Source organism: Perca flavescens, chromosome 7 (genome assembly GCF_004354835.1).
Source record: "Perca flavescens isolate YP-PL-M2 chromosome 7, PFLA_1.0, whole genome shotgun sequence".
Classification (NCBI taxonomy): domain Eukaryota; kingdom Metazoa; phylum Chordata; class Actinopteri; order Perciformes; family Percidae; genus Perca; species Perca flavescens.
The window spans coordinates 27,439,046-27,465,751 of record NC_041337.1 but is presented as its reverse complement, the minus strand read 5'-3'; the positions used below and the strand labels follow the sequence as shown (position 1 = coordinate 27,465,751).

The 26,706-nt window shown below is 41.3% G+C and overlaps 3 protein-coding genes across 6 annotated transcripts in view; 2 read left to right on the top strand and 1 right to left on the bottom strand.

The window, feature by feature from the left end:
* Positions 1-761: 761 nt before the first annotated feature.
* Positions 762-10,649, bottom strand: mmp23ba (matrix metallopeptidase 23ba). 4 transcript variants are annotated; one of them, XM_028584107.1, is made up of 8 exons: positions 10,292-10,647; positions 6,279-6,415; positions 5,332-5,471; positions 4,641-4,808; positions 4,337-4,501; positions 3,311-3,421; positions 2,144-2,270; positions 762-1,130 (listed from the first exon to the last, which is right to left on the bottom strand). In XM_028584107.1, the coding sequence occupies exons 1-8, from the start codon at positions 10,424-10,426 to the stop codon at positions 956-958; spliced, it is 1,158 nt and encodes a 385-aa protein (XP_028439908.1). In that variant the 5' UTR covers positions 10,427-10,647; the 3' UTR covers positions 762-955. The 4 variants fall into 4 exon arrangements, with proteins under 4 accessions (XP_028439908.1, XP_028439909.1, XP_028439911.1 ...); XM_028584109.1 differs by lacking the exon at positions 762-1,130 and adding an exon at positions 1,153-1,218 and having other exon boundaries at positions 10,292-10,649; XM_028584108.1 differs by lacking the exon at positions 3,311-3,421 and having other exon boundaries at positions 10,292-10,648.
* A 2,322-nt stretch (positions 10,650-12,971) lies between these two features.
* Positions 12,972-17,311, top strand: ubiad1 (UbiA prenyltransferase domain containing 1). Its single transcript, XM_028583226.1, has 3 exons — positions 12,972-13,191; positions 14,105-14,724; positions 16,354-17,311. The coding sequence occupies exons 2-3, from the start codon at positions 14,163-14,165 to the stop codon at positions 16,839-16,841; spliced, it is 1,050 nt and encodes a 349-aa protein (XP_028439027.1). The 5' UTR covers positions 12,972-13,191; positions 14,105-14,162; the 3' UTR covers positions 16,842-17,311.
* A 3,417-nt stretch (positions 17,312-20,728) lies between these two features.
* mib2 (MIB E3 ubiquitin protein ligase 2) overlaps positions 20,729-26,706 on the top strand; it is a 49,058-nt gene continuing 43,080 nt past the window's right edge. Inside the window, exon 1 of the mRNA XM_028582449.1 lies at positions 20,729-20,852. Within this exon, the coding sequence (XP_028438250.1) occupies positions 20,822-20,852 (31 nt within the window). The 5' untranslated portion in view covers positions 20,729-20,821. The remainder of the gene's footprint in view (positions 20,853-26,706) is intronic.

Sequence of the window (26,706 nt, the reverse complement as noted above, 5' to 3'; positions counted from 1 at the left end):
AGTACAGTACAGTTTCATTCCCTGCATGACCACTCGCTGCTTTCACAGGAACGGGCACAGGAAAAAAAAAAAATCCTCATCTTGGGACTTCTAGAGCCAGCACTAAATGGAAAGAATCATTAATCCGTTTTATCTATCCCCCCTGCAGTTATAACACCTGATGTGTTGAGTAAGCTTGGAAGGAGTGGCACTAGTGGAACTGACTGCTCTGTCTCTGGAGGCAGACGGCTGGCTTCACTGTGAGCCTAGTAAAGTAAACTAGACGTCTGAGGTGTTCCATATGTGGTTTAAGGTCCAAATAGTTCCAAAGGCTGTAGACAACATTGCTTATTCTGGCTGTAGTAGTTTTGGTAAGTGCGTAACTTCGCATTCATCTAAGCAAGGGCTCCTGAAACGTTTTTAGGCCCCTAAACAAAAACACATTAGGGATGTGGATGTTTTATTGGATGACATTTTTTCTCAGGGGACGTATAGTGGAATATTTTGTGTTTATTGTATATGAGAAGATACTCCTAGGCATTGTCCAGCTTAGCTAATGTCTTTAGAATTAAACTACAGTGATATCTAATTAGCTCCCACTTTTTGCTGGGAGCACCCCAAGAACCCCTGGGTGGCCTTGGACCACCACTGCCTTAGCAAGAGCTTTGAAGAAATCCAGTCTTGATGAGCCCAGAGTAGACCGTATTGTCCCAAACAGCTGACAGGGGCTGCACTAATCTTTCATGAACATCTTTTCACAGATGGTGTTTTCACTAGAATGCTACTTGTCACGTAACATTTATTTGCACCTATTAAAAACGCATTTACACAGTTACAATCAACGATAGACAGTTGTTTGCGGAAGATACAAGGAAAGACAGTTTAAAAAAAAAAAAAGAAATATGTGCCCATGGTGAATGAGGTGTTCTTGTGAGCGTATGTGTGTAAATGCGTCCTGTTCATTGTGCGGAAGCCTTCAGAAGCGCACACGCACTCTCCAGGAGTAGTTTGTTAGAACTTTGTCTTTTTTCTTCACGATGCAGGTGTACGTGCCTTCGTTGATGGCGTTGGCCACTATGGTAATGTGGTCATCTTTCAGGGAGATGTAGTTTGGGTGAGAGAACTCCAGCAGCTCGCCGTCCTTGTACCAGCTGAAACAGGAGTCAGGCGTTAGACGGCTCTCAGTTAAATCATCAGTGGTGGACCAAGTATTCAGATCCTGCACTTACTAATACCACACTGTAAAAAAACAAAACTCTATTTCAAGGAGAAATCCTGCATTGAAAATATTACTCAAGTAAAAGTCTGCAAGTATCATCAGAAAACTGTACTAAAAGTATTAAAAGTACTCCTCACATTTTAGAAACGGGAAACAATCGAAACGGCTCTGTCAATCCACTAAGTGTTTATTTGGCTAATCATTTCAGCTTTACTTGTAGACATAAATATCGGGTAACACTTCACTTGACGCTATCTACATAAGAGTGACATGACACTGTCATGACAGTGTCATGACACATGAACCCTAACTTGTCATGACAAAAACCGAACGAGACTTAATGACAGAAGCGTTATGTCATAAGCGTTTATGACTTGTTTACAATGTTTATGACACGTTCATGACAGTGTCATGTCACTCTTATTTTTTTTTTATGATACATTTTTTCATTTTTTTTTTCATTTAAACAAAAACAGAACAGACAAACGCACTTGAAAAAGAACAACCCCCTTCTCCCCCAACGCCCCACCTTGCGCGGCCTAGTCGCCCTCCTCTACTTCCTGTGATGCTGAGGTCATTAGGACTGATACCTGTACTGCTGCACCTTGTCATGTCACTCTTATGTAGATACCTTCTAGTAAAGTGTAACCACATATTGTTGGGTACTTTCGTTTATAATAACTATAACTACATGTGTTTTGTGTGCAAACATCTTAATTTGTAGAGTAACTAGTAACTGAAGATGTCAGATTAATGTTAGTGGAGTAAAGAGTACAATATTTCCCTCTGAAATGTAGTTGAGTAGAAAGTGGCATGAAAAGTACATCAAATTTGTACGTATGTACAGTAGTAAATGTGCTTTGTTACATTTGACCACTGGAAATCGTGCTGTCGCATCACTGCGGTTTGGTGGACTGATAACAGATCAGAGAGCGATATACTCACTATACTTTGCCTTTCTTCGATGCTATTTTCTTCCCACATCGAAAAGTGAGCTTCTTGCCCTCGACGACCAGCTTGTGCTTGGTCCTCGGGGGTGTCGCGGTGGGAGCCACAGTGGGGAAAGGAAATTCTGAAGGGGATTGGAGAGAAACACTTAAGCTGATGCTCCAAAATAAGACACGCCAAAGTTAAGAGCCTTAACGATCTTAAACTGATCCTGACCAATCATCTGAGAGCAATGAAGCAGGGAGAAAGAAGAAGAAGAAGAAGATTATTCTACACCTCAGTGTACTTCATCGTCTGGAGATGTTACAACTTTCCCTGAAACTCGGATTACCGTCAGACTTTTTGATACAAACCTTATCACGTCAGACACTTAATACGCTTTTCACAACCCCTGACCTGCCGGCGCCGCGGATGTCTTATCAATATAATCTCTCCCATCTGGTTTCTGACAAACACAACAGGGCCGCCTTGTGATCAACTCGAGAGCCTGCTTAAAAAACAGTCGCTCTCGTTAATGCCGCAAAAATCCAAATTGACCTTGTGTGTCTCTAACCCTCAAGCCGCAGTCTGAAATTCCAGCGGTTTGGAATCACTTAGGAATTTTCCACAGCCGTACAACGTCTCCCAATCAACAATGAGGAACAGATTACTGCGAGCCAGGAATCGTATCCTCTTGCCTCTCTCCGCGCTGTCCCTTGTTGCTGACAAAAATCTCAGAAAGCCACAATCTAAGGGCTGCCATGGTTAAGTGGAGCCATTTCCTGTTGTGCAACGGGGAGACCTGAGCACCAGTGCGTCCCACAATGAACCTGGAGTGGCTTAGGCTGTCAGATGGCTCATGTGTTATCAATATTTGGTGTGGAGACAGCAATTAATGGGTACGCGCTCTGCTCTGTCAGTGTTCTGGGCTAAAACACACATTTCCTCCCTTGGGATGCTGGTACTCTCCAGAACTAAACACAAACTCCTCCAGTGGCAAGTGTAATCTCCCTTCAAATCAGATTCTCTAAAATCCCCATCGCCGCTCTGCATGGCTGGATCCTGTTGGCTCCCGTTGCTCCATTGGCAAACGGTTCACAGCAGCTTCTTGAGCTGCTCAATTGAGAGAAAGATTTTTTTTTTTTTTTTTAACTGGACTGCTGCTGCTTTGCTGCTGCGTCTTACCGTAACAGAAATCACAGCTGGAGGGGCAGTGCTTCTGCATCAGTTTACGCTTGCTGTCGCAATAGCCTTTCCGAGCCCAGGCCGGACAGATAAATAAGCGGTCCAAACATCCTGGAGGAGAGGGGGAGGAGGAGGAGGAGGAGGAGGAGGAGGAGGAGGATCAGACAAGTCAGCAGCAAAAGAATTTGGATCTCTGATCTACTATTTGTTCCAATGAAAATGACTCACCATAATACACGCTAATGATGACTCATGAGTAGTTTATACAACTTTCATTAATGCCACGTTCAGTGTCGTCAAAGACAAACGCTGAAGTCTACATACTGGTCGATTGTGGCCAAAAGTGGATTAAAGGTTTTTGTGCAGCTGGTTCTTCACAAGTGTATCTAGACGTAATTCTTCTAATGCCGGGATCAGACCACACAATATGTCTGCTTTTCGAGATGGTCACTGTGTCAAGATGAAGCCCCGACTTTGCCGAGAGACAATCATGGCTTGACGTCTTTTTCGTGACTTCCATTGCGCAGGTGATCGGGGAAGATGGTGCCAGGGACTAATGTCCCCGTTCCACCTGACAGCACCAACAACATCATTCCTCTTCCGCTTTGGCACGTAAAGCGCTTAACGCCAACGTCCTGGAACTCGCAGAAGTTGCCAAACTGCTGTGAGGTTCATCACATGCTGCGCCAGTTGTCTTCCACTAATACAGACAACTCTTTTGATTCCTGACACCGCACGTCTGTCAAGGGGTCGGCCATCAGACCTATTATGTAGTCTGATCCCAGCAGGAGAACTGGATTTGCTGTTTAGGTTTTCCATTTTATTCAAGAGGCTTCAGTGGTTCACCTGGGATGAATTGCAAAATGTCTTCAAAACCAAATAAGTCAATTTGACTTACTACTACTAGACATCCTGTGTCCTGGATGACTGACAATGTTGTCAGATGTATTAACAATTGTCGAAGCCCCAAAGGAGAGCTTTCCCATTAATGTTCTGGTAGAAAAGTAAGAAGGATAGTGAACATACCGTAGAGACGGTGCAAACCCCACACATCATCCTGTGTGATCAGTTTGCGCCCCGTCAGAGTTGCATTCAGGTGCATTATGGCTTTCGGGTCCAAGGAGTGCATGAGTCCCAGGACGTGGCCGATTTCGTGAGTTGCCACATGGACAAGATCCGTCAGCCAAACCCCTGCAACAAAAGGTACAGTTGATTATTTTCTCTTTCAGTTGCCGTGCACCCCGCGAGCTGTCCAGCTCAGCGTCTGCTGCATCCATCACCTTATGGGTTAAACATTAGCAGTATCAACAAACATGATAAAGACCCATGCCTTTCTTCCAGCTAAAGCGCATGTTTCCCAGAATCCAGTATTCGTGGTCGTCGAAGTGAATCTCGCCAGTTGGCGGGAAGAAAGCATGAGCCAATTCTCCTGTGATGCCGTCGAAACAATGGTGCAAGTAGGACTGCAGACAGTCCGTGTGGTTGATGGGGTAGAAGCCTGCCAAGACAGAGAGAGAGACAGAGAGAGAGAGAGAGAGAGAGAGAGACATACCTCAGAGCCGAGGAGGGAAGCCCTCACTCCATTATTTCACTGGGTGTAGACAACAGCAGGGGGGTGATGAATTACAAAAGACAAAGCTCTTTCTTCAGCCTTCACCCCACAGGATGACAACCATTCCTCTCACTGTCACTGAGAATATATGCAGGAGCCTGGAGTTTACACCCACAGGGACAGATAAAGCACAATTTAGACTGCTTCACCATAGGCCGACACATGTATGGAAGTTGTTAAGCATTTCTTTTTCTTTCTTTTTTTTTCATTTAGAATTATGAATCACGCTGAATATAAGCTTGGTAATATAGTCGCGGTCAGTGTGATTTAATACGTTTGGAGGCGAAGACATTTCTGCGATGACAGCACGGAGAGAAAAAAAAACAGCGACGACAAAGCAGAAGTCTGGAGCTCGGGAGCCAAGGAACATCTGTCGGGGACTGATGCAGCCACATGCAGAGGTACCCACCGATCTTAATGGCCGCTTCTTGGTCAGCTGGCACCTCTCTGAAGCTGAAAGGTGAGACGTCGCTCCACATGCCAAAAGCCTTGGCGATGCCTCGACGCGTGTCACTGGCATTTATCAAGTTTGTAGGGTAGGAGAGCAACCTGCTCAGAAACAACAGCATTATGTGGTTATTACTGGCTGTTACACACATTCTTCCACAGCAAAGGAATCTGCCAAAACACAATGGCTACTGTTCAGACAGAATTCCCACAAGCACTGCAAACAGCTCCATTACTTGATATTCTCTTATATCTCGGCTAGGCTTAGACCGATATGGATACTTTTAATACGAATCAGATAGTGATCAGTCGGTAACATCCACTGTCAATATGGAAGAGATGGAGATGTTGTTTTACTAACTCAGGAATGACTGAAATTTGGCTAATATTTTGGTCCACTGTCCACTAAAGTTTGTTCACCAAAACCCAGCGATCACACATCTTTGGTTAAATCCAATCTTCTTTTAAAGGACTTAATGGGATCATCTTTGCACAATTCCAGAGTGAACAAAGTGTCATTGGATCTTCTCCAAACAGTTAGTGCAGCACAATCCAATTTTTTTGGAACCAATCAATTGCAGTGTGGGTGCAAGAGTCCTCCATATACTACTTTATTTTCCCCTCTGACAAATGCAAGCAGAGAGTTCTGTAAGTGACCCTACAACCTTAAATGGACGTTTTGACTGACGTGAGGTGAAAAGATATTGACTAAGCTCTTCCAGTTGGGGTAAAAAAATTCCTGATTTCATTTGATAATGCCTACTTCAACTGAAAAAAATCTGTTTTCCTGCCAAAACCAACACCAGTCTACCTCACTATGCTGTCTTTCAGCTATTTTTTTTTATCTTCCATTTTCTACAACTGTACTTTGCTGTTGTGTTGACTAGAGGACGAATTGCAAATGAATACTTGTATGTTAGCTTGAACTTGTCCCATTTGAGCTGCTCCGGGGTGAGGGTGTAGCGCTTGTTCCTGGAGAGGTGAAGCACTTGGGACCGGGCCTCTTTGCGGATCCCGATGAGCAACACAGTGGTGTAAGCTTCTTCCTTGGACAAAGAAAAACCTTTAATTAATCACCTCACACTCAAGTGACGGAACATCTGAAGCTGTTATTGGGATCTGCAGAAAGGGTTTGACTTCTGAAGCTGCAGGCATTGAACTCCATTTGTAATCTTGACAGTTACGACTGCACTCAGTTGCTGCGATTTCAGTGCCTTGCATCTGGATGTTACGTACTAGATTTCCATCTTATGGGAAACGGGAGGTGGTCAGCAGTAAAAGTGCTTGTGCTTTCCAAACATAAAGTATGAGCCTTTTCACAGATAGGTTGTGTCTGATGTCCCTTTGGGGATGGGTCACATCGACTCCAAATCATCACACCTGGATTCTATGATATTTTTATTGCTTTGAAAGGCCGGCTGTGGGTGTTTTGCATTTCAGTGCTTTCATAAATATTCTTTGACGGAAGGTAAGTTGTGGTTTGCCTTGGCTGCGATATTCCATAATAGTGATCGCACCAGTTGATAAAGTCTATAACTTTTTATGGAGATGGGTTTAAGTAATAAATCCACTTTTCCAACACTTGGAAGTCGATTCTGACCCAAAGAGCCCATTCTGCTTGACAGCAGGAAGGCTTCTTGTCCCGACTGATACATTTAAGAAGGATTGAATAAAATGTGCATTAAAACTGAAAAACTTCTGAAGCTACATACGACCGCCCACGTACCTTGAATCTTGATTTCTTTACAAAGGGCAATTTACATGTTTTAACCTTATATGTGCTTGGAGACTGACAAGTGTAAAAACTGTAAATCAAGTGTAAGATGTGAAGAGAGCCTGCCAACAACATACAGGTTGCAGTGAGAAGTGTAAAGGCCTTAATATACTTCAAACTAAGTTATTGTCCAACAGCGTTGAAAAATGTCCTTTTGGAATTTGAAGTTCTTTCAAAAAAGACAATCCAACAAACACTCCCTTTACACAGCGTTTGGCCAGGTGTGTGAAAGTAGGCTGTCTCAAGCTTTTGTTTTTCACACAACTACTGCCATCACTTTTCAAGACTCGGAATTCCTTCGTGGAGAGTCTGACAGAAAGTGTGTACTGTTATTCCCATTTTTACGATTGATTGTCTCACTCGTCTCTATGACAGCGGGCTTTTTGCCGCCTTAAGTGTGTCCATTCAGACAGCTGTAAATGCTTTTGCCTGAAAACTTGGTCAGACAACACATAATAAGAGCTAGTTTGTTTAAAGCATACGGAGGCCTTGATGGTATATACTGTACAATCATACCATACTAGGACTAATACACTAGTATAAAAATAATTGTCATTTAATGCAGTGGTTCCTGACCTCTGGGTTGTAAGATGATTAACAGGAAATGAGAGCAAGAAAAACCTATTTCTGCTATAGCCTACAAAATTATTCCCCTGGAAATCCAGAGTTTAATTAGAATTTGCTCAGCGAGTCACTCTGGCATTCAGTAATTATGCTCATTAACTATGCCCTTGTAGCTGAGCTGCACCAATCACATCGGTGTATCTGATATAGGCGGGCCAGAGGCGAGCTAAAAAGATGACGACAGCGCTGCGACGTCAAAGTCATTAATAAACTTTGCAAGATGGCTACGGATGAACACCAGTTGTTTGAAACGGCTCTGGCCGCTACAATAAACGAGTTAGACTTGTTTTTTTTTTATCTAAAAGAGGAACAGAAGACGGCGCTCCAGTCGTTCCTCTGCCGACCGGATATGGCAAGAGTTTAATCTACCAGTTAGCTCCGCTGGTAGCTAAACGTGTGGGTACGCTGTGGATACGTCACCCCGTGTATTGTTGTGATTGGTCGTAGTGTTATCCAAATTTTGCGTGCAGTGATATTTTCAAATGCATGCTTGGTGCCGCCCCTTGAGTTGAGCCATTTTCATTACTCATTGCCAGACCCTTAATCTTTCAGATTTGGGTCTGGATTTCCAGGCCACAAAATTATACTCATTTTGCTGAATGTTTTTGTTTTTTTAAATCTTTTTTTTTTTATTTTCATGAATTTGATCATTTCACTTATTAAGAACACAATAAATAATTTAAATTACTCATTCGGTCACAACCTATGCAACATGTGCTCCTGTGCATGTCTTCTTACTGGGAAAAAGTACTGAAGATGGAGAGCAAACCTCAAAGACACTCCCTTCACTTTGTATTCTACACCCTATCCTCTTGAATTCCTGTTCCTGCTTTGCCCGGTCAAGACAAATAGATGCAGTACTTCCTTCATTTCCTACAAAAATAGTGAAACAGGGGCAAGCAGTCTGGCAGACTGTCCCACACTGCTGTTGAACTGAATGGCCTTTTTTAATCTGATGTTAAATATAATGTTTCTGTATTGTATTATACATACTGGTCTATTTCTTTTTTTATACAACAGTTGCTTTCCTGACCTCAGCTAACACACTGGAGTCTGTGATTTATGAGGTGTTTAATGTAGTAAGGCCAGTGCAGTTCTTTCGGTGTCGTGTCTTGTTATATTCACTGCAAATGTAGTCTCACACTTTTGGCACAAATAGAGATGAACCATAAACCATGAGGGCCGAACAAACGCGCTAGACTAAACCTTGAAGCCAGTGGTGGAGCGCTGACTCTGAGGGCAAAACTTCTGAGGACGAATCCCAGAAGACCCTGGGGCTAGTCTGGAAGAGTTTAACTTCAGTCCCAGAGACACTGTTAAAACGGATTATGATTTATATCCTTATTTAACAAAGGCTATTTTCTGTATATAATTCAACAAAGTGAAATAGTCTGAACATATAGTAGATTGCTGGTGTAAAATTGATTGTCAATGTTTATATCTAGATTTTGACTTATGCAAATAGTGCATTATTTTCAGTATACATAAAAGAAAACAATGCTCTTTGACTGCATTGTGACCTAACTTTATTCACTAACTGATCAATTTAGGCTCCAATGTGTCTTTTACTTATGCTTTGATTCATTCTGCTAGCCAAGAAGCTTATCTAAGGCAGTTATGTAATTCTCAACAGCAGTGTTCTTGATTGACACACATTGAGAAATGACATAAAGCTATCCCTGCAGCTCTGTATCACAGTGGGTGGGTGGCAGTCTGGAGGAACACATTTATCCAATTCACTGTACATGTCATCCATTCCATTGCCTAATCTAATTATGGCATTCATCAAACTAATGCACGGTAGGTTGCCATGGCTAAGCTGTAATTGAGTGACTTTATGCAACGTTTTAAGAGACCGAAGAAATGACTGAAATTCTTCTTATGCAGAACTTCAGCACGATAACAGTGAAGGAAAATTATGTGAGGGATGCTTAGGCTACTTTGAAAAATCGTTGACTGTTAATTCTAGTTCTGACCATACTTTACTAACAAATGTTAGCTTTTCATTTTATTTTACCCACTGTTAAATATACACGACTTGAACAACAGATGACAAGGCAGATTAATTATCTTTATTTACCTTTGGTGAATTCGGGAAATAAAGGATCCACCATGTATCACTTTATTTCAATATAATTTAAACTTCCACATTTGGGTTCACAACTAGCCTACAACTATTAGTGCAAGTGAATAGGATTTCTAGCCTATAATTTACTTTAAAAAAGTTAGTTACTCTTTGACATAAGTAATTGCTGTATATGCCGATGTCAAAACTGGCTTTTAATAGCCTAATTAAAAATATTTCAAGCCTTAGCATTCCTAGTAGGCTATGTAGCTTCACAGAAACGTAGGGTAGCCTAAATGTTAAGTCACCGATTTTTGAATGGAGTTTGGTGCTGTGTCTTTTGAAACGATGAAGGAAACAACTTACTTATATAACTTAATAATTACAAACCAAGACAATACATTGGAGTTTACAGTTGCAGTCACAGTTCTTACATATTATGAAGTGGTCACAGCATACCTCTAACCTCCAGGAGGGAAAAGCTGTGGTTTGCTGCATCCCTGCAAACAGAAGACTGAGCAGCGCGGCAGCCAGCAGAGGAGCGAAGCCCCAGTCGCCGCAGCGTAAACTTCTGGGAGTCTGACAGCACACCATGGCTGCGATATCACACCTCCAGGAAAAAATAATAATCCCTCAGCGAACACTACACAGATTTTACCATATATGCCCGGGAACCCTACTTCTTGGCCATTGCCCGTTTCGGCAGTGTGCTACTACGTGGGTAGCTGCTGGTGCTGTGTGCGGCAGCGCAGTTAAACCTGCGGACCATACACGGACCGGGTAGTGAAAGCAGTGCAGACTGCATCAGCTCTGCTCTCTTCCGCACCGTACGCCTGCCAGAAAACTGGGCTCATATTACTGTAGATGGGGCAGGGGGTCAGTGTCGAGACGATCTTATGAAAACCAAAGTGCTGAAAACCGCTCGGTCCATCAAGCCACTGGAGCTCCGTTAAAGCAGAACCAGTTGGCCTATTTTGAACATGACTTTCTGAGGTTAATTTAATGCTGCTGGGTGGGGGGAAAAAGTAGTTTAGTCTTCTCCCTATCCCAATGTGGCATGCTCAGGCAGTTTCAGGGCAGGGTAGAAAACAAAACAGGGTGGCATGGCAAAGTTTATTTAGTTTGTAGTAGCCTACTGCCAAATTGTAGAAGGGACTACTTTTGCACACAAGACACCTCACCCCTTGTGCAAGCCATTGCCTTCTACCGTAGCCTATGGCGCATTCTGGCACATGTAAAGTGTAGGCTACATGGGCCGCAACTGCTGAATGTGGAACATAGCCTACTGGTTGTGTGAAAAATGTGATTTTGAGCAACATTGAATACTATTAGCTAAACTGAATAAAATGTGTTATTTCTGGGTAGTCAAAGTAAAGTTCAGTTTAGGAACTCCCAGGGATGTTCTATGAGTTTAATTTCATTAAAATGCCCGCAGTTACAGAATAGTAATAGTAATTACTATTAAAATTTTCTTGTCACAGTTTATTCAGTTTTCTTGCCCCACCTTCATACCAAACCAATAGTGTCTAATGCAACATCCCATCCCAGAGAAAGGTCCCTAAAACAAAAACAACAATCTGTTGCCCTTCAGTGTGACCCTGACATTAACATGTTTCAGTGTATTAACCTATTCTCAGCATAGAGGAATTGATTACAGTATGTGATCCTGTGCTTTTTAGGTACAATATTGCTTGAACTTCCCTTTTATTCTGATGATTAAGAAAACAAGATTAAATCAGGACTGTAAGATCTCTAAGAACACAGCTGATGCTTACAGTAAAGTATCAACTTTCAATAGCAGACATTTGGACATGTCATTGTAGGAAAAGTGCAGGTGTAATTAATAATAATAGCAGTGGCGGCATTTCATTATGCCCGCAGGGTTCTGGTATTGTGCATGCTGACTTGCTGGCTTGGCTTATGGGACACGTAAGTGGAATAGAGCTAGCTTTAACAATATTAGTTCCACTTGTGCTTTTCCTACCTTTGACAAGTCAACATTTCTGCTGTAAAATTGCCTATCAACCTTAACAGAAATAATTAGCCTTTTTTTTTCTTCAAGTTAATAGCAGCCAAGAAGAATTGTTGCAGTCTTTGTTCTAAATTACCTGTACACATTAGCTTTGAGGGACAACCTGCTTTTGTTTATGTGAACACATGGTTAAAAAGAATCTACTTCTGTTATACCATGAAATGTTTTTCAGCAAAGAAATATACTTGTGATCAGTAGCTAACCAATCTGGACTGAGAAGTGAAGTGGTTTCTTGTTCTCTTAATACTATGCTGTGTCCAAAATACTGTATTGCTTCTTAAACCTCTTTATATTGGCAACTCTTTACCCTTTGCTTTAGAATGGGAGTGTGGGCAAGTCACTGTTTCATTGAACTGCACTGTACCTACCTGCATGCAGGAATGTTGCAGTTGCACTTTGTCATCAGCACCTTGTTTACATTTGTTGAAAGAGAAAAGAAACTGCAGTTCTGCTTCTCATTCCACTAAAAGCCCATATGGACCACTCTGTATCAACTACTCTGAATAGTTTAATTTGTTGGTAGCAACAGGGCTGTGTTATGGTTCAGCTTTAGTTATATAAACGTGGGCCCGACTTGGGCCGCCATTCATACTGTTACAAGTTTCTGTTCATAAAATGGTTCTATAGATACACTGCAGCCTATACTTACCCCCTTTAAATTTCCTCTACTGTGATTTCGTTTTTGTTTTGTTTTTTTCTTAGGCACTCAGTATTTTATCATAATTTGTTATTGTCTTCACAGAGAGCTTGGGTGGGTGGAAACAATGACATGGCCTACCTATGAAGATATGAACTATGATGTATGTATACCAAAACGCCTTGTCGCCTTGTATTTCACCAAGGCAAATTCCACATAAGTGTACTTATTGTGGAAATAAAACCTTTTCTGAGTTCTGATTTTCTGATGATAAGAAGATTTTAATAATTCTTTTTTAGCTTCTGTAAAAAAAATACTGCAAGCCTTGTTCTTTAAAATCTGTGCAGAAACAATTCTAATTAATCAAGGTTTAGTATTTAACGTCTCGATATAAATTGAATATTTTAGCCTATTATTTTTCGTGTTGTGGTTTTGCCAAATTGCCTGTAGGAACAAAAGGCTAGGCGGAACCATTGTATGAGAAATGGTTTCTTCGACCTCTGTGCAAAGTTGCACCTCTGGCGGAGGAAATGGCTCCCGTCAGATGCAGAACGGTTAGCCAACCAGTACTTTCGAGGTTGACACGTTAGCTATGTAATTGTCTCTCACTGTACCAGACTCAACGGGCACAGAAATATGTTTTTAAGTGGAGAGAAACCAAGTTTGTATCGGATGTTGAAGACATAACAGGTAAATTCTGCTGTCAGACATTTGTCCCTGCACAGAGACGTTAGCTCGGTGGCTAACCAGTTAGTTTTAATCCCATAATCTCAGTAGTTAGCCTGAGGTTTTTTGCCCCCTCCCGGGTATTGTGCCCTTATCTAGCTAGGTGGCAAGTGTGTTGGTTTCTCCCGATAGCAGTGTCTCCAGCATTTGAGTGTGGGTAGTATTTAACGAAATGCCAAATGTATTGGCAAGCTAAACAATTGGCCACTGTTTTTACAGCTTCGACAACACCCACTTTACTTTCAAGGCAAGTGGCTGGAAGCACCGTTACTGTAACGTTATGTCATAGTCACTTTATTACATTGCTGGCAACTATAATAGACTATTCCCCCTCCAGCCAGTGGGCCTGCTGTGATCTGATCTGCTGCAGCAACAATATTTGTCATGCAATTAATATTCATACTTAAAAAGTAAGTATACTTTGTGAAATAATGTGAACAACTCGGTCTATATTCCCAGAAAAATCTCAAATTGTCTGATTATGTAAAAAAAAAAAAAAAAAAAGATATCAAATACCTTTAGGGAAATATAAGATTCGGTCATCTGAGTATTTCTGAAAGGAAGGCAACATTTGTGGTGTGGCATTTATTTTTAAATATTAGTGCTAGTCAATTATCTGTGGAAATGTTTATTGATGCTGCTATGATACCAGTTTCTTTTTTCTGTATTTATGCCAAAACAATACTTTAATCTCAAGTTATTGTGGACACTTTTCCATATACAATGCTACAGCACATTTCATTGGCCCTCAAAGTATTGAAATCTGTTACTCAGCCCTATTGTTATATAGGAGAACTGGTACAATATCTATCAAGGCTGTTGCTTGTTATGCAACATCAACTGTTATTGTAATTCTTTTTTGTTTTTACTGCTACAGGAGCACCAGACTCTGACATTTGGGAACGTTGCTGGTACTTTAGACCCTTTGCAGAGGAATGGCCAAAGAGCAGAAACAAAGCATGGCACAAACATTTGTACTGGCTGGATCAAATGGTCACAATAGTCAACAATGGCAGACTGGTCTGAGCAACTTGGTCAATCATCCTCCAGGCACTACCCACATGTCGAGGATGGCCCGTGTTGCTTCGCATGTGAGGCAGAAGTGTGCGGCCTATGTGCTAGCACTGAGACCGTGGAGCTTCAGTGCCTCGCTCACACCAGTGGCCCTCGGCAGCGCTTTGGCGTACAAACTGGAGGGTTCTGTGGACTTGGTCATCCTGATGGTGTGTGCAGTGACCGTCCTTGTAGTCCATGGGGCAGGCAACCTTGTAAACACCTACTATGACTTCTCCAAAGGGATTGACCACAAGAAGAGTGACGATAGGACTCTTGTGGATGAAATCTTGGCACCGCAGGATGTTGTTATGTTTGGAGCATTGTTATATTCCTTGGGGTGCTTGTGTGCCACTCTGCTCTATTTTCTGTCTACACTTAGACTGGAACACCTAGCCCTTATTTACTTCGGGGGACTGTCCAGCTCTTTTTTATACACTGGAGGTGAGTGAAATATTAACTTGGATTGCTGGCTCACTTCATCATCTGCCACCCCACCGAAAATATGCACGCACGCACATTTTAAACTCTGGTCGATATCTGAGGACTATGGTTAACTGCTCCTCAGATCTCTGCAGGGTAAATCCAGACAGCTAGCTAGACTATCTGTCCAATCTTAGTTTTCTCTCGCACGACTAAAACAACTTTTGAACGTACACGTTCCACCAAAACAGGTTCCTCCCCGAGGCTATTTTGCAGCGGCTCCGTGTGGTGCTTAGCGTCGCCCATGACGATTGTGATTGGTTTAAGGAAAATGCCAATAAACCAGAGCACGTTTTTTTTTTCTCCCATTCCGCAGCACTGTGGAGGAGGGTCTTGTAAAGCGAGACTAGTGTTTGTATAATAGGAACTTGCGTATGATACCAGGAAAGTGGTTACTCTGTCATGTGTATTTACTAAAGGGCAGAAAAACATACACTGATAAGTACATCTGGTATCGGAAGTAACATTTACTCGCAGCAGTTGAATGGTCAGTTCACCTGAAACATAAAGGTGTCACTTGTTTAGCTACTCAAATAGTTAAGGTTTTATGTGTCAAGACGCTGTTGTCAGCTTTAACAGTTCCCCTTACCTTTAACCCCCGACCCTACTAACTGAGCTACAGTCACCTGTATTTTGGGTGAACTGGCAATTTGAGGCAGTCAGTGTGAACATGACACTGATGTGTTACATTTCTTCATGAAGTGAAGTGCATTTCTGAATGACATCTTGCAGCTTGTTTTAATGAGAGGAAGCTCTTTTCTATTGCAGCCTCTCAGTGCGATTCAGGCCAATATTGTTTTGGTGTTTTTAACCTAACAATGTTTTCCCTTAATGTAGATACAAACAATTAATTATAGGGGAACTCTACTCTCACCGATACACATAAAGGTCTGTTTTACTTGTGGTGGTAAATAGGGGTGCACAATTAATCGCAATTGTATCGAAATCGCAATATGGACTAGTGCAATATCCAAATTGCAGGGGGGGCGCAATATTTGTTAATGGCAAAATATCGTATGTGTCAAACAATTCTGAATTAAGTATTGTGGTGCTGCAGAGATGTCCCGACCTACAAATCGTATCCTACAGACTAAAGAAAAAAATCTTTGTTTGGTACAGATCCTTGCACAGCTTGGGCTTTGAGACTACAAATACTTGAGACTACAAATACTACAAATACCCTGCGTTACAACCTGGGTTTGTACAGCAAAGTATTTGAGTAAACGCACTTAGTTACATTCCACCACTAATTAAGTGACGTGTAAGATCCAGTGTTTTTTAAGCATGATCCATACTAAGGACTACAAGTAAGAATGCCACTAACCCTGAAGACTATGTTCATAGTAATTAAGACAGCTTTTACTAATATTAGCCTATTGAGTTTGCCCGTGAGGCTCAGTGTAACACAAGTTTTAATGTGTACCAAATACTACAATTGACTGCCCTGATTTGCACCTATGGAACAAGAGAGTATGAATCAAACTGTGAACAGATACTATACCTCTGTACTTTCAGAATTTGATGGCACTTTGTGGACAACCAATAATCAAAAGGTTAAATGTGGCTTCTATTTACTTTTTTTCCCCCCAGGCATCGGCCTCAAGTACGTGGCCCTGGGAGACGTGGTAATCCTCATCACCTTTGGCCCACTGGCGGTCATGTTTTCCCACGCGGTGCAGGTCGGCTATCTGTCAGTGCTGCCGCTGGTGTACGCCATCCCGCTGGCCCTCAACACAGAAGCCATCCTCCACAGCAACAACACTAGAGACATGGACTCTGACAAGCAGGCGGGCATCGTCACCCTGGCCATCCTCATAGGCCCCACGCTGTCCTACGTTCTCTACAACCTCCTGCTTTTCGTCCCCTACGTGCTCTTCTGCATCCTCGCTACCCGTTACACCATCAGCATGGCGCTGCCTCTGCTCACGCTGCCCATGGCCTTCCCCCTGGAGAAGCAGTTCCGCAGCCAATGCTACGCCAAGATCCCCCAGAAGACGGCCAAGCTCAACCTCCTCATGGGACTTTTCTATGTGTTTGGGATAATTCTGGCACCTCCTGGCAGCTTACCGTCACTATGATTAATTAGCTTTGATATTTCAAATTTGTGTTGTTTTAATACAGACTAGTTTATGTACCTATTTGGATTTGTACAAAGCTATCTGAGGGCTTTCGCTGGTTTAATTTATTGTCATATTTATATGTTGAACAGAGATTTAGTTTAGGTCCTCCTCTGTGACAAGGTTTAATCAGATGTAATTTTTCAGTATTAAGCCTGCTGTAATGTGTTGGTAAAAGTAACAAGTGTTGGTGTCATTTTGTATAGGCAGGCAACATTTTCATCATGTAAGGACAAACAATACCTACAGTTGCCATATTTATTGTTCTCCAAGATGCAAAACAACATGATACCTAAAAACATCAATAAACCATTATTCTTAAAATTGTATTCTCTGCACGGTTCATGCTGTTAACTTGTTCATTGAGGTTTTTATTCCTTGGAGAGCCAAATAGTATTTCGTTGGATTGTAATAAAACTCACTGACTCTAATATCCCATGTGTTCGTTTTGGAGTTAACTTTTCTTGCAGCCTAAACAAATGTGATGATACAATATAACATGCAAAGTGAGCAATTTGATAAGTATTATTTTAATGGCAAAAAAAACGGTAAACGGTGAAAAAAAGAAACATGGAAAAACATTGATAGAGGCTTCATTTGAGATGAAACATAGTACATATAGTGATAAAGCAGCACCTTTTATGTGTGTACAAATGTGGCAGTTAAATGGCTGTCCGATGGGTTTTTTAAATGCAAAATGGAAAATAATATTTTTTTGTTGGACCAAAAATGTAGGCCCTAGGTTTGAACGACCACACATATTCCTTTACGCAGTGTTGGTAGAGAGAGATACAAAGTTGGGGCAACATGTCACCTTACTGTTTTCAATCAAAGTTGTACTGTATTGTTTAATTCAAACAAATCATACAAACAGAACTCAGTAATTGAATAGAATCAATATAGATTAAGTAGCCCATAATGCAGGAGGATATAACTTTTTTTACAGTCAGCATTCAAAAAGTACATTTACATAAAACTCTGGATATGTGTAGTGTGGTATTTGTCAGCAGGGGGCGGTATTGGACAACCATTGAGCCAACATGCACAGAAACCTTTACAGGCTCTGTTATTCCTGTGGGGTCAGAACCATTTGTTCAACTGGTAGGTCTAATTATTTGTACATGATGTGTCTTCAAATGATTATATACAAATGTAATAATTTGATGAGGATATATACCCTAACTGTAGAACAACTTTTCCTTTGACCATTTTCATTTGTTCTTAAACTGCTGTTTACTCTCCTGTAACTCTCAAACTCTCATGTTTATGTCATCCTGTAATATCTCTTAGAAACTCCCTAAAATATAGACCTCTTCTGAAGAACGTTATTTTGAAACAAAAGCGTAGAAAGCACAGAATCCCTATCATTATCAGACATTACAGTATGTATTTTGATGTAACATTTGTATTACTGTGCATGCAATCTGTGTGGCATGTAGTATTCATTGTCCTTCATTCATTCACTGCTTTTGGAAAAAGCATTTTCCCATTAATTACGGTGTTTGAGTACATTCAGACTCAAATACTTTAATATGGTGTTTCAATGAGAAGCTCACACCAAGCTTAATTTTAATAATTACCTGTTTCTCGCCTCAAAGCGTCAGCTAAATGACATGTAATGTAATGTAATGTAATGCATCTGTGTGGGTTGTCTGTGAGTGCTCAAGTTTACACCCACAGCCCTGAATTGGAAATTATTAATTGCCACTGCCATGTTGTAAATATTGTAAAAAGTTAATTTAAATTCTAATAAACAAGTTTACATCAGCCTTTGTCTGTGTTTCAGAATATATATATATATATATATATATATATATATATATATATATATATATATATATATATATATATATATATATATATATATATAATATTAATATGATCATACTGTGAAGTTAAATGGAAGATTTGGCTGATGTGAAGTACAGTCGTTTAGATGTTTAACCCTGTGACTCCTCGCAGGCATTCATGTTACACTTTGAGTTAATTGATAAGAAATGAGCGAGAGGACACATATCAGGCCTGATGAGCCAACTAAAGGTCTGAGGCCCCATGGCCAGCATGGCCCGAAAAAGACTTAATTACAAGTGGTGATTTGGGAAATTGTGACAATGTGATTTCTTTGTGCTGTTTTTATATACACACTTTCCCTAATAGGCAACTCTTCTGAACAAATTACTTTTTTTCTTTCAATTTATATCAAATGATTTGTGTAGATTGTTGTTTTGCACATTGGCACATTGCAAAGTTAAAACGTATATGTAACTATATTCCTATAGAGTTATACAAGTTATTCTATTCCTATTAAGTCCAGTCTGTTAAGCAATTGTTTTGGGGGTAATGTGCAGTGGTTATTGCTGACAATGGTTGTCTTTCAGAACTGCACGTCGCTGAGTATGCTGCCGAATGAGAAGGGAAACCGTACAGATAAAATGGTATCTGTACAGACACTGAAAATGCATAATTATGCAACAAAATTCTATTGAATTTAATAATGCAGCAAAGCACGTCAACCTGAGAAGATGTTTTATTTTCTGCGGCTGGTTACTTGAAATCAAACGTAGTTGAATTCAGGATTGTTATGTTTATAACGAGGATCACGTGAAGGCAACATTAGTAGTGACGCAATGCATGGGCGTGTTGTCATGGCTGTGTGCTGTAAAACCTTCAAATATAGTAAATACTTATTTGTCCTAAAAGAAAAAGGCATGTCAGTGTTGGTAACGGACAGCGACATGGGATTATATTTGACCTCAAAGTAAACATTCTTGACTTGGTAAGTAGCTATACACCATGAAATAAGTTGTTTTATACCAATAAAGGATGGCCCAACATGAGTTAAGCTAGCTAGCGTCAACGTTAGTACGCATAACGTTAACGGGAATCCCACCGTCCTTGAGTTCAATTCACAATATTGCCAAATTATTGTTACCCCGAGTGTCGTTATATGTTATAGCATACTGCTGGCTATTGACACATTACATGTGATCCACTCATCAGCGCTTTACTTCTGTGAAGATGCCCAGATAATTTGCCCGTCAAAGATATTCCTAGTCAAAATATCAGATGGGCGACAGGGACCAGCTTGACCTGATTCTTAGCGCTAACGATAGCTGTTCATTTTAGAAACACTTGAGCTAACGTTAACGTTGTAAGAAGACATCTTGGTGGTTGCATGTTTGCCAATTGAACTGATGAATTTCGTCTAACAATTCGTCAAAAGTCTGTCCTATTTGTATCGTACAAATGCTCTTCATAGAAACTGAAGTAATTAAGGTTGAATTGCAAAATTCTGAACGTTTGGTGGGACTATAGACTGTATGAAATAGGGCGTGACGCGTTCTCCACATTAGAGAACGGGCAGTATCAGGGCTTTTACTTTTCTAACAAGTAAGCTACTCCGGCTAGCTGACTAGTGGGTTGGCCGAGTTGTCAGTCTGTAGGCTACTTTATATTGTGTTGGATGGTAGGAACAGTTGTCACCTGAACTATGGAAGTGTAAGGAGCACACTTGACCTAAACCTATTTAATCAATGATATGAGCACTGTTTGAGAAAAAAAATGCCTGTAGTTGTTTCTTGAGTCTACAACGTGCTGAAGTGACATGTTAGGACTGTGACATTTTTAGGACCTGGAGCTAGACCTAGCCTAACCCTTAACACCTGTCATCTTTCTGGTCATTCTGGTAGTGATGCAGCAGAGCCCAGCAGCAGCTGCCACACACTGGATCTGCAACTGGACATAGTTAGGATTGCTTTCAGCCACACCTACTTGGGATCCATGTTTCAATCATCTGCTGTTTCTTTGTCTTGTTGTCCCTTCTTGGCTCCACAAATCTAAATACCAATAGTCAAGCTCGAAATGCTTGCTGGCTTATAAAACAGACATGACTAGTGGTTTAGACTGAACAGAGGGGATCAGTTGATTGCAGTTGAGAAGGAATGGGGAAAATATTGTTTGGAAATGATCAAGGTAAGAGTTTAACTTAGGGATAAAAAGGGGTTACCACTATGTTCATCTCTCTATTGGTAATTGAAAGGTACATCGTGCTAAACTAGCCTTTAGTTGTACATGGCCTAGTTTTTGTCTGTTTTTATTTTAGTGCTTGGCCTCCGAATAGACCTCCCATAAATTCTTGGAACGCATTTGTCTGCGCACATGTTTCTTTTTAGCAGTTTAAGACTGAAATGAGGAATAACCTTGATATAACTCCTCCAGACTCCGTGTTTATGGCATATTTTTCGAGATATTCTTTTTTTAAATAGAATTAATGGACACCATAACTATCAGTGCAAGTTAAAAAGAGAAGTTAAGCTTGTGTTGATCCCCAGAGGGGAAATAAGTACAGAAGCTAGCTTGTGCATTATAGCAACCTTTTGTTTGACTTAGGAATGCTAACTATTGTTTCCACATCACCTTTCAAACACACAGTGTATCTATTAAGAACATTATCTGACTACAAATCTAAAGGAAAAAAGGCATTCCTTGGCAACAGACTGACATGATATTCCAATGTAGAGCTTGACAGTAGCTGTCACCACAATAGAGTGACAGTTTTCACAGTAACTGGTATGCTTTGCCGCAGGCCAACACCACTATTTTTTGACTGAGGTTGCAGAAAGCAGAATTAATACCAAATAGCCTCTGGCTTTAAAATGTGACCATTTTGTGCTATTTAATATAACCAGTCGAGTGCAATTCCTGTTTGGGAGGAACAACCTCTTTCAAGATCATCAATCTAAGGTAGCGAACCAGCGATATTGATTCAATTACACAATATGTAATCCAGTGTTTCTCAGCGGGGGCGGTACCGCCCCCCAGGGGGCGTTCAGAAGATGATGGGGGGCGTTGGAAGCAATACTTTGGAAAGGGGGGCGTTGAGGTGCCGTTGGGGGGCGTTTGTTAGAAAGCTAGTGTTAAGAATATCTAAAAGACGTGTTCGTTCTGATTTCTGGAGGAAGGAGGAGAAGCTTTAATAAAACAACATGAAAACGACAGTCAAAACACAATCAAACATAAAACATAAAACACTGCCAGCATCAGACTGCAAACTATGCCTCCCCTGTCGGGTCACAGTCAGCAGCCATGCGACATGACAAACAAATACACTGCAGCTGACAGAGGACTGAATCCATGCATCTCCTTGTGGAGTCACATCGAAAACAGTCCTGAGACATTCCCCGGATCATACATTTATTCCCCTACATCTGGGTGGTTTCTCAAATGAAATCTTCCCCTATTGGTCAGATGTCTCTCAAAAGAAAAGTTGTATGTTCCCAATCAGTGTCTTGAGGCTACACCCGGTCACAGGATCTTACTGAGACGGTGTCAATTGTTTCCAAACTACAGCAATACTCGTTCTTTGTCTTAATCACGTCTGGCTCAACTGGCAATGGCTCTCAAAGTTGTTTAAACAATAAGTCTTTCTAGCGCTTTTACATTTATGCTAAATCAGCAATGACCTAATCAATTTTTTAGAAGCTTGAGAAGGTGTGAGCCAGACAAATGCTGATTAGTGTGGTGCGATGCAATTGGTTGATTCAGTGCTTCCTCCAGCTACAGTGTTCATTCAACTAAAAGTACATTTTTATCAGACATCACCAATGTTTTAACTTTTTTTTTTTTTTAAACCTAACACTAGTTTAAACCAAAGATTCACAATCATACATGTTTACACTTAAACTACTAAAGAATAAGTAGTCTGCAACATTAAAAGCTGCCAGTTTATAGCACTGCGACTGGACGAGACGGGTATCCTAACTTTTCTGTGCTTCTGTCAGCTTTGTTTGGCGCAGCTCCGTGCTGCCTTCATTGAAACGGGACATCAGAGTATCGTCTTAAATGAGCTCTGTAGCTACTACGTGAAGCTGCGTTCAGATAAGAAAAAAAAGCAATCGCCGCGACGTCCTGTTGTATTCTTTAACCCCCCCCCAATGTAGCACAAGTAGACTTTATATTTCACAGTAACAGTTTTTCGTCAGAATCTCAGCTTAAGCCTGCCTACTACCAGTGCAGCCAGCCTTTATACTGTTAGCCAGTGAGCTGTTGCACTGTGCTTTGTCTAAGTTGAGCAATATGATGATATGTTAACAGCATGAAATGATACAAATGTGCTGATGGTTTTGATTTTTATTTCCAGAAAAATTCAAATTCTTCCTGGTTTTATCTATATCGCCTGTCCTGTTTTTTGCCTAACGGCCAGTTGACACAAGTTGAAAAAGGAGACTGCAGCTTGTTTACTGTTTCCCTACCAGGGTCTTCCCAGCTCGACTAAGGATTCGAACAGCCTTCTGGTCACAAGCCAGTCCTGTAATAGTTAAAGAGATGAAAGATTGAGTTGCAATGTGTGCTTCCCAGCGTTAGCACTTCAGAGTCATGTGGTTTGATAGGGTGACATGCAAGGCAGAGGTGATATGGGCTTTAGCCTGAGCAGTAAGGATGGCTTGCTCAAGTAGTCCAGGCCCACATACACAGGAGTATTTCATTTGGATTTTGCAGAGTCCTAAATATGTTGCTGTTCCCTCTTCTTTTGTAATTTACTCAAGGTTTTAAACAATGTTTGTTACCTGCCAGAATGATTGGTTGATCAGACACACCTCGCAGCTATATCCCAGCGTCTAAATTTTGTGTGTTTTTTTCCCATGCTGCAACCATATATCAGCAGTCTTCCTGGTCTGATGACTGCCATGTTCATGTGAGTGTGTCTCATTGTCTATTTAAAGAGGAGCTAAATGAATGAATGCTCCCTTTTTATATGATGCAGACCAACAAGTCAATTACAGATAACAGCAGCTTTGTCGAAAAGAGGGGAGCGTGGTGTAATAAACTTTATTGTAACCCAGTGTCTCGACCGCTTCCTAAGCCCCGATTTATTCATTGGCTACTCATGTCCTGTCAATACCAGCTGTACATTCATGTGTGTGTGCCAGCATTAACAGAATGCTGTTTTGGCTGGTTCTTGGAACCATATGGTTGAGGTCTCCCACAGCTGTGGACATATTCAGTAAAGAGTATTGTTCAAGGCTAGGAAAGCATTGAGACACAAACACACACACACACACACACACACACACACACACACACACACACACACACACACACACACACACACACACACACACACACCCTGGTTGCACACGCCAGTTTGCGACTGAAAATGACTATCATGGCAGGTGCCCATTCATCAAAATCTCCTCCAGCCCCACCCCTTTGCTTTTCCCTGAGCACCCCCCTCCCCACCACCACACACACCCACACAAAAAAATAACAACACCCAGACCCTCCCCCTGAAACATATTGCCCCTCCCCCTCCCCTCTGTCCTCTGCTTGTCTGCTCATTGGCAGTAGAACAAATGCTGTCCCCGCGCGCTATGAAAGAGAGGGCTGTATATCCTTATGTAGAGCTTGATGCGCATGTGTTTGTAAATATTGATTAGTAAACACAGTGTGTCGGCTTCACATGCGTGTTACTGATGCTCACGTCCTTGGTGATGGGATATAGCATCAGAGGAGTCCTATGCGGAGCAAAGCCAATTGGCCTGTTTTTATGGGAGAGCAAGGGAACGACGACCTGAATGCAGTGCTCGTCGGGCAGCCGCTCTCCCTGGCTATCCTCTTCCCTCTCCTCTCCTCTCCTCCTCCTCCGCTGTGGTAATCCTTGCTGACACAACGCACAAAGGACTAAATGCTGGCTGCATCCTCCAGCAGCAGGGCTCTCTCCTCTTCCTCCTCCAGCTCTGACCCATTACATCCAGGCTGTTTGCCTGGACAGCATGATGCTGTTTCTGTGAGTCTGCTTGCAACTGTATATCACATCTCTGGAATACCGGCCTGGCTGCCATCCTCCTCCGCCCCCTGTATCCCCTCCTCCTCCTTGGCCGGTTTATTCAGGGTGTGCATCGGAACAGGGCTTTAGCCCTGAGGAGGCGTTTTTTTATCTCGCTGGAAGCCGTTTTTTTTTTTTTTTTTTTTTTTTTTTTTTTGTCTTCACCATCTGATGTATTTATGTAGCAGGAGGTAGGAGCTGCTTCCTATCCTTCCCTATTTTTGTCGGTCTTTCTATTCACCCTACTGCACATCACTATACCAACAGGTAAACCAGCTAAACAGGACATGCTTTATTTATCAAATGATGCAGTTTCAGTCTTGACTATTTGGGTAATGCTAGCACGTCTTTTTTGTAAGACATTGAAATCCATGCAATGATGCTATTCTTATTTTAAGATGGAGCAGTGTATATTCTCAGTTTGAATCTTTTTTTTTAATAAAATAGATTAGCTGTACAGTGTCCTTCGTCTGAAATAGAATATGGCTGTTTTTATTTTCCTTTCACTGATTAGCAGATTTCACTGTTTACCTCTTAGAAAGGTAAAATGATCATGCAGTCGGTAAATGTCCATGCAGTCACGCTTGCAGTCGGTAAATGTCCATGGCCATGCTACTACAATTGTGCCACATGTCATTGCAATGTGGAGTAAAGCTAGTAGACATGCTAGGCAGACACCTGGCCTTATTGGCTGCTATCACCGTGTAACAAACTGGTGACAATCAAACGGCAAAAAAAATAATTGTTTTCTTGACCTGTAACTATGGCTATGTTAAAGTTGTGCAAGTAGTTTTAGGGTCCAGCTTGTCTTTTAATTATTTATTGGAGGTAGCCTATTTACAGCATGTTTAGTGCCCAGGTTAGACTTATTTGAGTAGCTATTACAACATTAGGTACTTGGTACTTAAATGTGTCATACAGACGATGTCTACAGTGCTTTCAGAATCCGTATCAGAGATTATTTTAATCATATAGTGTAGGCTTCATTTAAGGAGGGTGATTGTGTCGCTGAGAATACTGTATTGATTTTCATGTTTCAAGCATTGAATGAAATAATCCTACCCAGGCATTGCCTAGGTAAGATTGAATGTTTTGTTTGTTTTGGGTAAAATTAGTACAAATTGGGGTTGAGAGCTTAATGCGAAATGTAATAAAATTACATTTCAAAGGTCAATATTGAGTCACATATTGCTACATGTGACTCAATATTGACTTTTGAAATATCATTTTCCTTCAGGTCTAAGGCCGATGCTTGGCGAGTGCGCGGGACACACCGCACAAACTAGGGCGACGGTCACTCACCTTCGGCCCAACTTGGACCGACGGCCGATTTTTGGCTCGGTGTGTAAGGGCCTTAAAGGAACACGCCGACTTATTGGGAGTTTAGCTTATTCACCGTATGCCCCAGCGTTAGATAAGACCATACATACCCTTCTAACTCGGTCTGATGCCCCCACTGCTAGCCTAGTTTAGCACAGATCCTGGAGGCTCCATCTAGCCTACTGCTCCGAATAAGTGACAAAATAACGCCAACATTTTCCTATTTACATGTTGTGATTTGTATAGTTACAGTGTGAGTTTTGGATTTACTGTTGTATGAATTAAGCTCATTTTACAAGAGAAAATCAAGAGACTAGCCTGAGCAAACACAATAAATTATCAAAGTTTCCTCACAACTCCTCATTGTGATATGACAATGCCCCATTATTATACAAAGTAATGTATTTTATATTTTTAATTATGTTTTGGGCATTTTTGGCCTTTATTCGATAGGACAGCTGAAGACAGGAAAGGGGGAGAAAGGGGGCGATGACATGTAGCAAAGGGTGGCAGGTTGGCCCTATGCTACCCTTTGGGGGCCCTTACTTTGTCTCCCCACAAAGTAATATATTTACCTGAAACACAGTCCTCTTATAGAATCAGCACTGCTCTTTAAAATTTTTTTTTTTTTTTACATTACACAACCATGTTTTATTCTTCCAGATAAGGCATCGGTCTCAT